We start from the raw sequence: 15,078 nt of genomic DNA on the forward strand, positions 1-15,078 counted from the left end.
CTTCTTTTACTGTAAGAAATGTGCACTGAGTAATGAAATAGTGCAGAGAAATGTGTTTTTATAAAAGTATATAATCATTTGCAGCCCCTAATGAACTAATAAATCTGAGCATGAAGCATCAGTGACTGATACCATCATAAGAAAGGGAATAGCTAGACATACTCCTTCTTATGAAAGAATAAAATATCACTTTTATAATTGTGCCAAATGGATTAAACCTGAGTCTGAAAAACAAAACAAAACAAAACAAAAACAAAACCCAAAACACCCTTTAGATCCTATTGCCATTTTGCAGGATATAGAGAGAACAGAGGAATGTATTGATCTATACCATGAGTTTGCAGTTAGCAAAATCCAGACTGGAAAATTCTATAGGCCAAATGTCCTAGATTATTCAACCAATAAATTACAAGGAAAAGAAAGGCATGATGTGGGAATGTGTAGGTTTTGAGACACGTAAGACACATTTAACATTGGATGAAACTATAGTGTCTAAGGATGGGCATGTAGGTGATAAAATTATAAATGAAAAATAAGAAATTGATTTTACCATGAAAGTGTAAATAGTGGCTACTTTGACGGGGGAGGAAAAGAGCTGTGATTGACATGGGGCATGTGGAAGGCCTTCAGGGGTGACCAATAACAATCTATTCTGGACCCGCGTGGTGCTTACAAAGTATTTGCTTTATAATAATACATGAACTTGTGCATACATTTGAGTGATTTTTGTATATATTTTATGCTAAAGTAAAATGATTAAGAGACAGGGAGGGAAGGAAGAAGAAAGAAAATGAAAGAGAGATAGAAAGACTGACTTAAGATACATAACAGCTAGTTGCAATGTATGGACCTTAATTAGATTGTGTTTTCTTCACACAAGCTATAGAGCAAGTTATGAGAAAACCAGGGAACTCTGAAAACAGAATATTGATAATACAATGAGTTGTCACTTTTTAAATAATAATACTATAGTTATGCTTGCCGAAGACAAGGTCTTGTCATTTGGAGAAATACATAAAAATCTTTACAAGTGAAATTATATAATGTCTGTGATTTGCTTCACAATAATTTTGGGTGGGTGCAGTGAGTGGGTGTAGATGAAATAAGACATAGGTTGAATTTATACTTTTGAGGCTAGGTACAGGTACAGTTGATCATTGTATATTCTATGATCATAATGTTCCATAGCAGACAGCATAAAAAATGATTAAAAGAATAATATTAACAATTTTACATTAATAAGTATAATGCATTTTCCAATTTAAAAAAAATATTCTTCTCTTTACCTGCAATTGAGTTCTCTCATCTCTAACCCTGTTCACTTTTCCTATACTTTGAATACTCAATGGTCTGAAAAAAATTAATTTTATTTCCTTATATATTCTATTTTTTTCCCTTTTTCTTGATGCATACCTAACTGGAAGGCCCCCTCTTCTTTCTTTAGAACAGTTCAAATTCTACCACCTTTATGGAATGTTCTCTCTTCTTTCCAGCTAGAAATATTTTTTTCCCTAATATAATTCCAAAGCAACTTATTTATGCCTATCTCCATGTCACTTTTCACTTTCTTTATTGTTTCACTGTCATCCATGTATACATTCAACAGCTGTTAAAGATCAATTGTATTCGGTGCAATATGTCAGGGGTTTGGGGGAACACAGTGATGAATAAGATATATGTCCTACCCTGCATAGTTCCAAAAAGATCCTACACTTTAATTCAGACAAGTTTATAAATAAGAATTTTTACTCTTATTAAAAAGTGGAATTCTAATTTCCGTATGAGTACCAAAGAGAATTAATTGTTGGTTCTAAGAAGAGGGAGAAATGTACATGTATGTATCCTGTGAGATTGACTATTTCTTGAGGTTGAAGTTATGACTTTCCCATCTCTATGTCCTCAAAGATTTCTAGATTTTTTTTTTTGTTTTTCTGGTTGGATGAATGTTGGTGCTATTAACCAAGGTATGGACAGCAGAGGAGGAGTGGTTTAGGGGCAATGAGATATCTGTGAGATCTCTAGGGAGCAGCAACCTATAGGTCGTGGTTACATGTATATGGGTCTGGAGAGTAGAAGAAAAATCAAAACTGGAGATAAAGAATTGGATGCATCTCTGTGATAGTTGAATCCTTTAAGAAAAAGACAAAATGCAAAATAAAATCATAAAGGATAAGGGCTAAAGTCAAAATCTGGAGAGAATGTTCATAGGGTGAATGAAGACAAGAAACATAGAAAAATCAAGAAAAAAAGTCATAGCAGTGAAAATGCAATGGCACATCCCCAACAATGTTCAGGTGACTAAGAGGACAACCAGTAACAAGACATCCTTCCTATTCTCTGATTCTGGAAAGGTTGTTATTGATGTGCTGCTTTTTATTTCTCCATCCTGGAGTAATCAACTGATACCTTTAATCCTGAGAGTTCTGCAGTCTTGGGAACAAAATCAGGGTTCTTGGCAGGGGGATTCTCCCATCCCTGTATAGCAGGGATGACATTGCTTTCTATTTCCTACCCTCTACAGTCACCTCCTGCATCTGCATGGATATCCTGGCTCTCCTACAGTAGTTCTCTTTCCATTGTTATCAGCTGAATTCCCTACCTTGACATTGGAGAAATAGTTTCTTTTAGTAATAACTGCGAGAGTTAAGACACATTAATCAGTTCCGGCAAATTTGTTTTTCTGTTGGCAGAGGGTGAAAACTGATGAATTGAGAAAAGGGAAAGGAAACTAACATTTCTTGCATTTTCCTAGTAAAATACCTTGTACTGGGTACTTTATATGTTATATGTAATACTCACCACATCCTTCAGAGTCGATATCATTAGGAACCAGAGGCTCAGAGAGGTAAACCGTAATAGCTAACTTTTACTGAGCACAGGAATTCTTCCAAATATTTTGATTATTTTAATTCTCTCAACATTGAGTAGGGTCTGTCATTTTCTCCATTTTATCATTAAGAAGACTCAAGTACAGAGTGGTTGAGAGATTTTTCCTGGTCCCATAGCTTTAAATTATTTTATATAATTTACTGGAAACAGTCCAGCCAGTAATGGGGGAATCTGGGAACACACTTTTGTCGGGTTCCAAAGCTAATACTCTTCAGAAATGACACAGGGAGGGTGCTTCAATCTTTATTTCTGGAGTGTGAGGCGCTTTGAAGGACAGAGCCAGCTTTGCACACAGGCTAGGTCACAAGGGAGACTGGGGGCCATAAGAGAACCAGTGGCTCGATCACTCAGGGAAGTCAGAAGGGGCTCAGAAAACTGGGATTGGTGGGAACAGAAAATCAGAAGTTTCTCTTTAAGAATTGCAGGAGAAATGGGATGGGCTTGAATTTTTCTTCTTTGCATGTCTTCTGTCCTGCTGTTTTCTACATGGCCAAGAGTTCTTCAGTCTGGGCCAGAATTCATAGTCCCTAGTTCGACAATCCTCTGAGTTAAATTGATGTTCTGTAAATGTTTGTCAAATGAGCCAGGTTTTGTTACTAGCCTGGAAACCAAACCATGGTTTGGAAGTGATTTACTGAATTTCAAATAGCCAGCTTATAAAAGAACTTTTGAAACACAACACATGTATAAATTGGAGGCTGCATGTTTATTCACATAGGGTCTTCTGAATGCATAGACATAAAGACACAGGTAAGTGTGATGCCGTTGTTGTTGTTACAATTATTATTGGATTTGCTCAGAGGCAAAAGCTTTAGAATATGGTGAGCCATCCTGACTTTCATACTACTGGATCATTTCTTGTTCTCATTTTTATAACTAGATATTTCAATAGTTTTCTCCAGAGGCACTTGTAAAAACAAAGGCAATTTTCCCCTTCTTACTGAGGATCAGAGGAACCACTTTAGAGGATGTGTTGGATATTACCTTGATAGCAGCTGCTGAAAAGCTCTCAGCTGCCATTTAGCAGGATAGATATCATTCCAGATCTCAATTTGCAAAAAGCTGGTTTTCCTTTTACTCAGTGTGATCATTAAAATTAGAATAATGCCTCCACCTCTAACTTTCAGTGACATGAATCGGAATTGGCCAGATATTGTTTATAAATCTCTCAGAAGGGGGCGCCTGGGTGACTCAGTGAGTTGGGCCTCTGCCTTCGGCTCCAGTCGTGGTCTCAGGGTCCTGGGATCGGGCCACACGTTGAGCTCTCTACTCAGCGGAGAGCCTGCTTCCCCGCCCCCGCCACCTCTCTGTCTGCCTCTCTGCCTACTTGTGATCTCTCTCTGTCAAATAAATAAATGGAATCTTAAAAAAAAACAAAACAAAAAAAAAAAAAAAAAAACCTCTCAGAAAATTGAAAACCTTTGCTTTTTCGGAGATAGTACCATCTCAAACATGTCTGAAACAATGCCAAACTTGGCCTTCTTGTTGGCATGGCATGTATTTTTAGGTTAGTCCAAGGTCTATGTAATCGACTTTATTTTAAGGTGCTTGTTTCAATCTGATCGACATCTTAGTTTGGTTATCTCTTTCCTTTCTCTGTAGTCCCAATGTAGTGATTTTTAACCTTTGGTATAAAGGAAGTATGTATCATATTTTCTTTCCAAGCCATACACGTTGAATTATTTGTATGCATATGTACACATAGCATTTTATGTATAGTCTCTGGACTTCTGAGGATTAAGGTCCATCCTTTAAACTTGAACCCCATTCAAGCATCTGAGAAATCTTGTAGCTGACTTAGGCTGAATGAATCACCCACTCTGTATTGTCAAAGCACTCAAGGTATACCTCATCTTTGTTACTGTAATGATTGCATTTCTCTCTTCTGTACTGGGTAGTGACCTCTTTCTATCCCTTGAATAACAAGCACACAACCCAAAACAAGGCCAATATACTTTGTATTTAAGAACTGATTCAATAATTGAATGAATTGGACTGGATTGGAAAATTACATGAGAATAAGGTTCATTTCTGTTTTTACTGTCTGCAGTATGCCCAGCTCCTAACACAGTACCTGTCACACAGGAGGGATTTTATTAAGTGTTTGTTGTGTAAACACTGGATGATGGATGATGTAATTCTGAAGTTCATTGGAAGTGACTGGTGGATAGAACTCTGAGAAGACTTTGTGAACAAATAAGATGCTTTTCATAGCAACTTAATCTTGGGTGCAAAAATGTCGATAGATATTCGTAACTATTCTAATGTTATATCTCAAACTCATTTTGTATCCTCACCCGGTTTCCCTGTCCATCCTACAACTGCCTCATCCCATGTATTACAATCCTTGTATTCATCTTCTTGTTATCATGTGCATACCTCTTGAACTTCCAACACCATGTCTTGTGTCTTTCCTTCTCTCATATTTCTAACCTACCACACAAATGTACTGAGCATTTCCCATGTGCTAATTATTGGGCAAGTTGCTGCCCATGCAGGTAACAGTACTCATCCACCTCCCACATACCCCTGGGAGTTAGTTTTCTAGAGGAAGAAATAAGCATGGAAAGAGATCATAAAGTTGGTTAAGGCCTAACACAGAGGGTAAAATGCTGTAAAAGTACAGGAGATTTTTAAAAATTTATTTATTTATTTGTCAGGGAGTGAGATAGAGAGAGAGAGCATAAGCCCGGGGAACTGTAGGCAGGGGGAGAAAGAGCTCTCCATTGAACAAGGATCCTGATGCAAGATTGGATCCCAAGACCCTGGGTTCAAGAGCTGGAGGCAGACTCTTCAGCAGCCGAGCCAGGCAGACATCCCATGCAGGGGATTTTTTTCACATTTTCCCCATGTCTAGGGTATCACTTCCCCAAGTCTCCCCTCCTCCCACATAGCTGGTGATATTCTACTTGCCATTTAACAATCAGACCCACATCTTCCTCCTCCAGGAAGTTTTTCTAAATGTTTTGTGTTTAATCTTTTCCCTCACTTCCCCACCCCAATATGCTTCTGATCGTATTTGTAGCAATTCTGCACTAGACCGCATGCCTCTATGTCAGGAACCATACCTTTTCCATTCTTGTGCCCTCCTACAATTCTTTAAAAGTTGTAGGTTTATTGAATGGAAATATCTGTCCTTTTTTAGTCACAACGTCCCCCCACTCACCCCCCCATGCTTCAGCACGCGGTTTATTTCCTCTCAAAGATCTCAGAGTCATTTCTCGTGCTGTTCTTTACCTATATATTGCGGTAGGTTGCTATGGTTACCACTACGTATTAGAAACGTTTATCTCCTGTCGAACTTCTCTCTTTTGAATTCAAAATGAGGAACTGATTGGTCAACTAAGTGGATGACTTATTTTCTACTCAGACGAGTGTTTGCTTCACAGTAGAAATCAACTTACCAGTAATCATTTATTGTATTTGGAAACTTTTTCTTTTTTAATTCTTTGGATATCTAGATTTTTGTTCAAATCTTTTTTTCCCCCTTGATTCCAAAGAAATGATTTTGAAATCTGCAGTATTTATTTTTAGGAATACTTTATTGTGGTTAAAAACATACTGTGTGTCTCAGGTACGTGTGCCGAAGGGTCTAGAGATGCAACTGCTTGTAAGAATTAGAGTTCATCACATGTGATAGGCTAAAGTTAATGGTTATTTATAGTTCACCAATGTCCAGATCTACCCCTGCCATGCACGTGCATGCTTAGAATGTAAAATATTTATTTTATATCCTTTTCCAACATGCTATAGCTCTAATAACTTTGAAGTGGCTTTTTTGTATTTCTTTTCTTTATACTTCTTTTGGTTAAAACTAGTTAATTTACATTTTTTGAGTGGCCAGCTTTTTCTGAATAGTAGATCAGACCTGAAACTTTTCCATTAATTTTTTTGGGAATATTCCTTAATTTGAAAATTTTTTTTTTCTAGACAAAGCAGCTCTTTTTTCCTTTTTGGAAAAAAGAGAAAATCTCACAAGAAAGCATACTTACACCATCGACTCACGGGCCCATTGAATACCCTTAAGCATATCCAGCCCGAATTTCAAGTTCATGCTCATGGGTTTAGTTAAGAGAAAGAAAAAAAAAGAGAGCTAGCAAGAGATCAACACACAGCTATTTTGTACCATTTTCCTTGCTTGCTCTGTTTCTCTGTTCATGATAAGTCCATAAGAGTTGACCCTTTGTTTTACTCAATCCTATATTCTTAGAACCTCAAACAGTGGCCTGGTACATGGCTTATGATTCATAATCAAGGATGAATGAACTAATGAGTGAATGAATGAAAAGGCTTTGAGTTAGGGGTGTTTCTTCATATTTGTAGCACATACTATAAATCTTAAATCAAATGTGTTTAAATAGTTTTCACATAAGTGATACTTGATAAGTCAAAGAAATAAGTTTCTTTTAGTACATTCTTAAGAAGTGCTGTTGACAAGGGCAGTAGTAATTTTTAACTTCTTATCCGGAGCAGTATGTTTTCCAGTTTATCATGAATTGTGGGAATCCACCTCGTCTAAGTGATAGAGACATAGCACACTATTAACACTGGGGCTGGCCTGGGTGTGGGATATGTGCAGGGCCACAGGATAGGGTAGGGAGACAGTGTCAGGTGGACTTAAAACAAGGGCCTCAAAACAGGTAGATCCAGATGTAAATTTTAGCTCTGACACTACCTAGCTCTATGACAGTGGCAATCCCTTAACCTTTCTAGGCCTTGATACCCTCATCTATAAAATGAACATAAAAGCATTCCAGACTTGCTAAGTTTGGAATAAAGGTCAGATGGGATAATGGAGTGCATGTAAATACATGTGCCCATGCAATTTTTCCAGCCCAAGGAGAGGTGTTCATTCTTAGTTAAGAAGCTAGTGTAAAACTTTTGTTCATCTGTCTGGAAAACTGAGCTTTAGCTTTGCTCTGTGTTATCTAGAATATCTCTTTATCTGTCTGTCTCATTATTTTTTTTCACCTGCAAAACTAGAGCATATTTAGTCTGATCTGTCTACTTCATGGGGATTTAAGAACAGCTAAGCTAACAAATGAGAGAAGAAAATAGCTTTGAACTGTTTAAATGAAAGGTGCCACAAAAATCAGATAGAGTTCTATAGATAGTCTAAACTCAATTTAAACCAAATCTGACATAAATTCATTAGAAGAGTACAGGTCTCTGTGGCCTTATACTTTGTGATAACCTACGAGGATTGAAATATTTTGCTGATGTGACAAGTGTCTAGAAACACTGCTTATCAAAACAAGATAAATTGCATTCAGAAAATAACTGAGCATATAACAGCTTCCTCTTGATGATCATCTCCATGAGTCAAAAGTGTAGCGATATTCTTAAAAGACATAGTTCCTATGACAAAGGATTGCAAAATATGCCACTCAGTGTAACTGTCATATTTCAAAACACATGCTACAGGAATTGAAGTAAAAAAACCTTACATATTCAAGAATCAGAGTTACATATGTAGATACAGTAAATCTAAAGTACAAGTCAATAATAACCTTCCTGAATTTTCGAGATCTAAAGGACCTTGGGCATAACCCAGTTCATTTTTGTCATAGATTAATTAATGATTTTAAAAAAAAAGTTTTTCTAAAAGCGAATGTTCCACATGTAATTTTTGGACAGTTGATGTATTTTTTTCTTTGAGAGGAAAAACAACAACAACAAATAAAACAATATAAGCCAATTAGTGAGGCTCAGAGAGCCAGAACAGGATCCCAGTTTTGTTTTGTTTTTTTTAAATTTCTTTTTAAGATTTTATTTATTTATTTGACAGGCAGAGATCACAAGTAGGCAGAGAGGCAGGCAGAGAGAGAGAAAGGGAAGCAGGCTCCCTGCTGAGCAGAGAGCCCGATGCAGGGCTCTATCCCAGGACCCTGAGACCATGACCTAAGCCAAAGGCAGAGGCTTAACCCACTGAGCCACCCAAGTGCCCCGGATCCCAGTTATGATGAGTGAGGTATTTCAATCTCCAAATTTTACAAATCAGTAGAAGTATATAAAAGCATAACTTGGAGTAGAAATAAATAACTGTTGATAAGACTTATAAAATATCTTTTCATTTTAGATTCTGAAGTCTGTAATATTGAATTGTAAAAAGAAAATGAGATAAGTAGAAGGAAATGCCAAAAATGTTTGTCAGTGACCAATAGAGAGATTCAACAGAGCCATCAAGGATGCTGAAACCAGGGGCACCTGGGTGGCTCAGTAGGTTAAGTGGCTGCCTTTGGCTTAGGTCAGGATCCCAGGGTCCTGGAATTGAGCCCTTTGTCTGGATGGCTTCCTGTTCAGCAGGGAGTCTGCTTCTCCCTTTGTCCCTCCCCCTGTTTGTACTCTCTTTCTCTCTCTTTCAAATAAATAAATAAAACCTTAAAAAAAAGAGAGAGAAAAAACAAAATAAAACAAAACAAAACAACAACAACAAACACTGAAACCAGGCACCTAACATGAGACCTCAATTATCAGAGTGGCTGGCTTCCCAAATTAATATAATCACTAAACAAATGTGGAAAAATGAAAAATAAGCATTTCTTAAATAGCAGCACATGAACTTCCTTAAGATGCCTAAGTTGTTTTCCAAAACTTTAACCTTGTTTAACAATTTTTTTTGGTAACCTTGTTTAACTATTAACATGGATTTCCAAAATTCAAATATAGGATCCTGAGACAGGAAGCTTGTACTTTAGAATCCATATTTCAGTTAGAAGTCCTATTTTCCTTTTGTAGAAAGTATAATGAAACTTCACATTTATTCTTCGCAGAAACATCATCAAAAACTCAACCAAAATAGTTTGTAAAAGATACAGCTGGCATAGATATTTGTATGTTCTGTGCAAAATTAGTTGTGTGTGTGTATATGCATTTGTATGTTTTCTGTGCATGTATTTAAATGCTGAACATCTTTTCTTTTACTTCTTCTAGGGCTGTCAGAAAATACAGAACTTTAATAATGTGGTAGCTGAAGGCCTGAACTTGAGTTTTCTCATCGCCTTGGTTTCGAACAATGGAGATTACACATGTGTTGTTACATACCCAGAAAATGGGCGTACCTTCCATCTCACTAGGACTCTGACTGTAAAGGTGGTAGGTAAGCATGATTTTTAAGTGCACACAACAAAAATGCAATAACTCTGTTTTGGCTCTTGATAGTTTATTACAAACAAGTGTGTCCATTCTATGAGGGAAGAGGTTTATCTCTTTTTGTTCCCCGCACTATCCCTAGAGCCACAGTAATTCTGCATACAGAGTAGGGATTCGATAACTGTTGGTCTACTGAATGAAAGAGGATGTGAATGAATGAAGGCAGTTTGGGGAATGAAAAGAGTGCCAGAGGTATCTGTATTCAGCTTGTACTCTTGCCATTTATTTTATTTTATTTTATTTTATAAGATTTTATTTATTTATTTGATAGAGAGAGAGATCATAAGTAGGCAGAGCAGCAGGCAGAGAGAGGGGGAGAAGCAGGCTCCCTGCTGAGCAGAGAATCCGATGGGGCCTTGATCCCAGGACCCTGGGATCATGACCTGAGCCGAAGGCAGGGACTTAACACACTAAGCCACCCAGGTGCCCCTACCCTTGCTATTTATTAGCAATATGACTTTGATCAGGGTCTGAGTCTCCTTATTTGTACTCTGGGACTAGGAGTACTTAACAATCAGTATAGCTGAGAATATTAGAAATAATATACATATTATGTGAGTCCAGTTCCAGGCAAACAGCAGAGACTCAATGAATTAAGTAGTTAAAATTAATGTAAAAAAAAAAAAAGTGTTGTATTTGAATTCAATCAACTCTTCCTGTGGACTGGAATTGGGGTAGCCAAAACTGTTTGCTGGTGGTATTTAATCATTGCTTTGCACTGGTTGAGAGAACAGGGGACGAGAAATTCAGAAAGTAGAAAGACAATGTCCAGACAGAGTCAAAAGACTCCCATCAAACCCAGAAATCGAGAGAACCAGTGTCAGCATTTAGGGGAGAGCCCTAAATACCATTGTACCCATGATACTAAAAATGAGAGCGTATCAGAGTGAGAATTTTTCACACCCCATCTTTTCATAGATGGAAGCGTCAAGACCCAATAACACAAAGTAATCTGTTTAGAGATGCTCTGTGAGTTAGCGTAAGAAGTGATTTCCAGATCTCAAGTTTCTGATTCTGGTGCAGTGCTTTCTCTATTACCCTGATACCAGGTTCGGCATAATTTTTAAGGGCTCTAACATAATAGGGCAAATAAAATTCAAATTGAAAAATTTTGTAATCACCTCTCCTCTTCCTTTGCCTACTTTTAGAATAATGCTGAGCTGGGAATTAATTCAGAAGAAAAACCAGACTAAGTTTAGAACTTAACACAAATGGGCTTTGTAAGCCAAATGAATAATCTAACCTTAAATCTGTCTTGGCAATTGTTTCTGATACAGATACTTAAACACATTTGTTTTGGGGAAGTTGAGAACAGGCATGCTTGCTCACCTTGATTTATAGATAGAGAAGTTGATAGACACTGATGTGTGGTAGGGTTCTAATCCAACTTTCAAGCAACACAAGTTTGTTTTTAAAGCTGTGAAGTACTGAGTACTTACTATATACCAGTAGGATGCTTTAACATGCATTACTTAATTTAATATGCATGACTTAATTTAATTTTTCTAATGAACCTGTGCAGTGAGTTTAATTATCCTCATTTAAGAGGTGAGGAAAATTAGCTTCTCAAAGATTAAGCAAAAAACCAGAGTTGTATGGCTAGTATATGGCCAAGTAAGGATAAGAGCCCTGTTAAATATTTGAAGCTTGTTCTTAAACACTACACTATAAAACCCCTTCAGGGTATTTTTCTTTCAATTTAGAAATACAGAATGTTATAAAGAGCAGCAGTCCTATGAACAAGCAGTCAACTGCCAGAGGCATTGGATAGACTGATGGGCTGGCCTCACAATTGTGGTTTTGAATTTTCCATTTACTTATTCATTCATTTAATATTTACTTCTTTAACCAGGTCCTATACTAGATACCTGGGGCATGTTCTGGAGAAATATTTAGAAAAGAAGCAATTGAGGAAGACGTGAAAAAAATTTATTTTAAAATCCGAGAAGGGGATTTCATGTACTCTTTGGGAAGCAAAAACACTGGTTGAATCTCCATCCAAAAACATGGAGGCTACTTTTCATGTTCTGTTTGTCTCTTTGCTTGTCTGAAATGAATGAAGTGTTGTAAATGACTCTCCATTGAGCTGTGGGCTTTTGCAAGAAGAATTGACAAACTGTGCCAGGAAGTTGGGCAAACTTTACAAAAGAACTGCTCTTGGAAATGGGTTATGAGAGATGAGGGCTACATGATTTAACATCATCTCTCTTTTGTTTCTTCCTCTCTAAAACAGGCTCTCCAAAAGATGCATTGCCTCCTCAGATCTATTCACCCAATGATCTTGTGGTCTATGAGAAAGAACCGGGTAATTATAGCTGTGCCTCTTAATTTCAGTTAGATTCTCTTAATGACAAGGAAGAAAATGTCATTTAAGTTAATGCATGCAAATAGAGGGCTTTGTAAGGAAACACATGAATTGAAACTGAAATGTTGTCAGAAACCAAGGCAGCTCTGGAGATTAGCTCCTCCGTCAGAGATCTCTCAGGCATCTTTAGGACTCTCGGCTTCTCTCTCCATAGCTACTCCCTTCTTCCCCTGGCTCCTCTCTCCTGATTAGTGATTTCTGTCTGATGTACATGTTAGCTCGCACACAGCTTGGTTTTCCAAGGCTGAGATGTGAGCACAAGATATCCTTTAAGCTTCTGCTTCACTGCAGAGAGGCAAGAGTTGGAGCTTGGAGGCGAGACTGTGAGTTTAACAGGTTAACAGCTGGTAGAACTAGTATGCCCTGATTAGAATGCTATGGGGTGTTCCCTATGGCTATCTGGGTCTCCTTTAAAAAAAGGAGGTTTTTTTAGTTTTCATAATTTTCCATTCTGGACAAAAATTATTTGCAACTGACCGAATAAGCCATCGTGTGTTATTCTTCTGGCTTAAAACCTCCCACGGTTAAACTGAAAACCATAGAAAATTTTAAAATTTTCCATATTGTATCCTTTACAATAAACTCTCTCCAAACCCAATGAAAGGTATAAAAGAACATATTTTTTAAATTGTACTAAAGATAACAGAGGTTGTGATCAAATGCAGGTAGAGCACAATGATGCCCTCCTAAAACTAAGATAAGGTTTCAAATAGCAAGCTGCCTGTTAAAAAAAAAAAAAAAAAAAAAAAAAAACCCAAAGGGGTCTGCCAACTCCAAATGGACCAAATTTCCTAGAATTCATTTGTACAGTTTTGTACAGTAAAGTGAACATTCTTCCTGCTATCTGTGTAAACCCTTACTAATGATCTAGTCTACCTGTCATATGGTTACAGACTCTATGTTCATGTTATCTTCTTGCATATTAACATAGAAACCAAAAGGGAAAACATAAGAATCATGCATTAGAAGAGGGGGTGGGGTAGGACCATTCATTGAGACAAACTTGCTTTCAAATTTGGATGACAATATAATTTGTCATCTCAACCTGCACACTTTTTGAGAGTGAAAGCAGTTGATATCAAGAACTAACTAAGAAAGCAAGCATAGAACAGAGCTGTCCTGGGTAACCTGGAATGGAAGTCAGTCTCGGTCGAACTCTGCTCTGCCTCTTAACAGTTTCATCTAGGGAGAGCAGCTAACATCTTGAAGCATCAGTTTTCACATCTATAAAACATGAATTAAAAAAATACCCCATAATATTTTGTTAAAATTGTATAAGGCCGCTAGTAAGTATAAACACTTAGCACCATGAGTATGTGAAGTTCTTACTGAGGGTGCTGCTGCTCTTCTTATTATTATCATTTTCTGCCTGGAGAGCCTCCAGATGGAACCTCATGTTCCATCTCAGGAAGAGAAGATAGATTTGTTATTTATAAATGCTAGTATTTATAAAGATGTAAATTTTTGTTATATATGTATACACATACACACACACACACACACACACACATACACACATTTATATGTAAATTGTCTTTAAACTTATTGACCACATCCTGACAACCTGAGCATTTCAAGATGTGGCCTGCTCCTAAGTGCTGGCACTGCCCCATATTTTCTGGGCTAAGCACCAAAGGTCTGGAGAATCTCTCCTTAGTCACTGTTCGTGAGGGAAATAACAAAGGTTAGGGGTAGTCCATGGAAGTTTCAGGCTAAAAAGGATGTTGTCAGAGCCTCTTTGAACAAATACTGTGGTACAGCATATATGGATTGTATAAAAAAGATGGCCATTCTGGAAAGTTTGCATAAAACTGCTGTATTTCTTTTCTTGGTTTGTTTATTTTGCAATGAGGTATGGTACGGTACTATGGTAGGCCACTTGAAACTTACTCAGAAGTAGAGTTTTAAGTACACTTTTATAGCTTCTGATTAGTCACAGAGTGAAACCAGTATAGCCTTGTGAAGGTTACACACTGATGGGTTAACTTGTTTTTTTAGGAGAGGAGCTGCTCATCCCCTGTACAGTCTATTTTACTTTCCTGAAGGATGCTCGCAATGAGGTTTGGTGGACCATTGACGGAAAAAAGCCAGACGACACCAATATTGATGTAACTGTTAATGAAAGGTACCATTGGCTCAGACAAGGGGTGATCAATGCTTATCCCTCAGTTGAATGCCTTCTGGTGTATACTGATCATTGAAAGTAAAAACTCTGACTTTGGTGCATCATTACCCAAAATCTGCAAGATTCTCATGTCTTTAGTGGCCACATCCCAAAGTAGGATCCCTGGACTTGCAATTCAAGACCCAGATATCTTCTGATGGTCACACATTCATGATTCCCACTTGAAAGTAGATGGGATGCGGGATGCCTGGGCGGCTCAGTCGTTAAGTGTTTGCCTTGGGCTCAGGTCATGATCCCAGGGTCCTGGGATTGAGCCCCGCATTGCGCTCCCTGCTCAGTGGGGAGTCTGCTTCTCCCTCTCACACTCCCCCTGCTTGCATTGACTCTCTCATTCCCTCTCTCACTGTATCTCTCTCTATCAAATAAATAAATAAAATCTTAAAAAAAAAAAGTAGATGGGATGCATAGCGCATATGGATGAGAGGCCACAATACAAGGCTCTGATTACATGAAAGCTCTTGGCGTGGCCCTGTTCTTTTCTTTCTCC

The 15,078-nt window shown here is 37.6% G+C and overlaps 1 protein-coding gene across 7 annotated transcripts in view; it reads left to right on the plus strand.

Moving 5' to 3' along the window:
* Positions 1 to 15,078, plus strand: part of LOC101683223 (interleukin 1 receptor accessory protein) — a 135,804-nt gene that overhangs the window by 90,988 nt on the left and 29,738 nt on the right. For all 7 annotated transcript variants that reach the window (XR_198939.3, XR_006609192.1, XR_006609193.1 and 4 more), the window contains exons 5-7: positions 9,823 to 9,988; positions 12,275 to 12,346; positions 14,405 to 14,531. Coding sequence is in view for 4 of the 7 variants with exons in the window: in XM_004745261.3 (XP_004745318.1) it covers positions 9,823 to 9,988; positions 12,275 to 12,346; positions 14,405 to 14,531 (365 nt within the window). In the remaining 3 variants the exon portion in view is untranslated. The remainder of the gene's footprint in view (positions 1 to 9,822; positions 9,989 to 12,274; positions 12,347 to 14,404; positions 14,532 to 15,078) is intronic.

Source organism: Mustela putorius, unplaced genomic scaffold, assembly GCF_011764305.1.
Source record: "Mustela putorius furo isolate JIRA1106 unplaced genomic scaffold, ASM1176430v1.1 tig00003834_pilon_pilon_pilon, whole genome shotgun sequence".
NCBI lineage: Eukaryota > Metazoa > Chordata > Mammalia > Carnivora > Mustelidae > Mustela > Mustela putorius.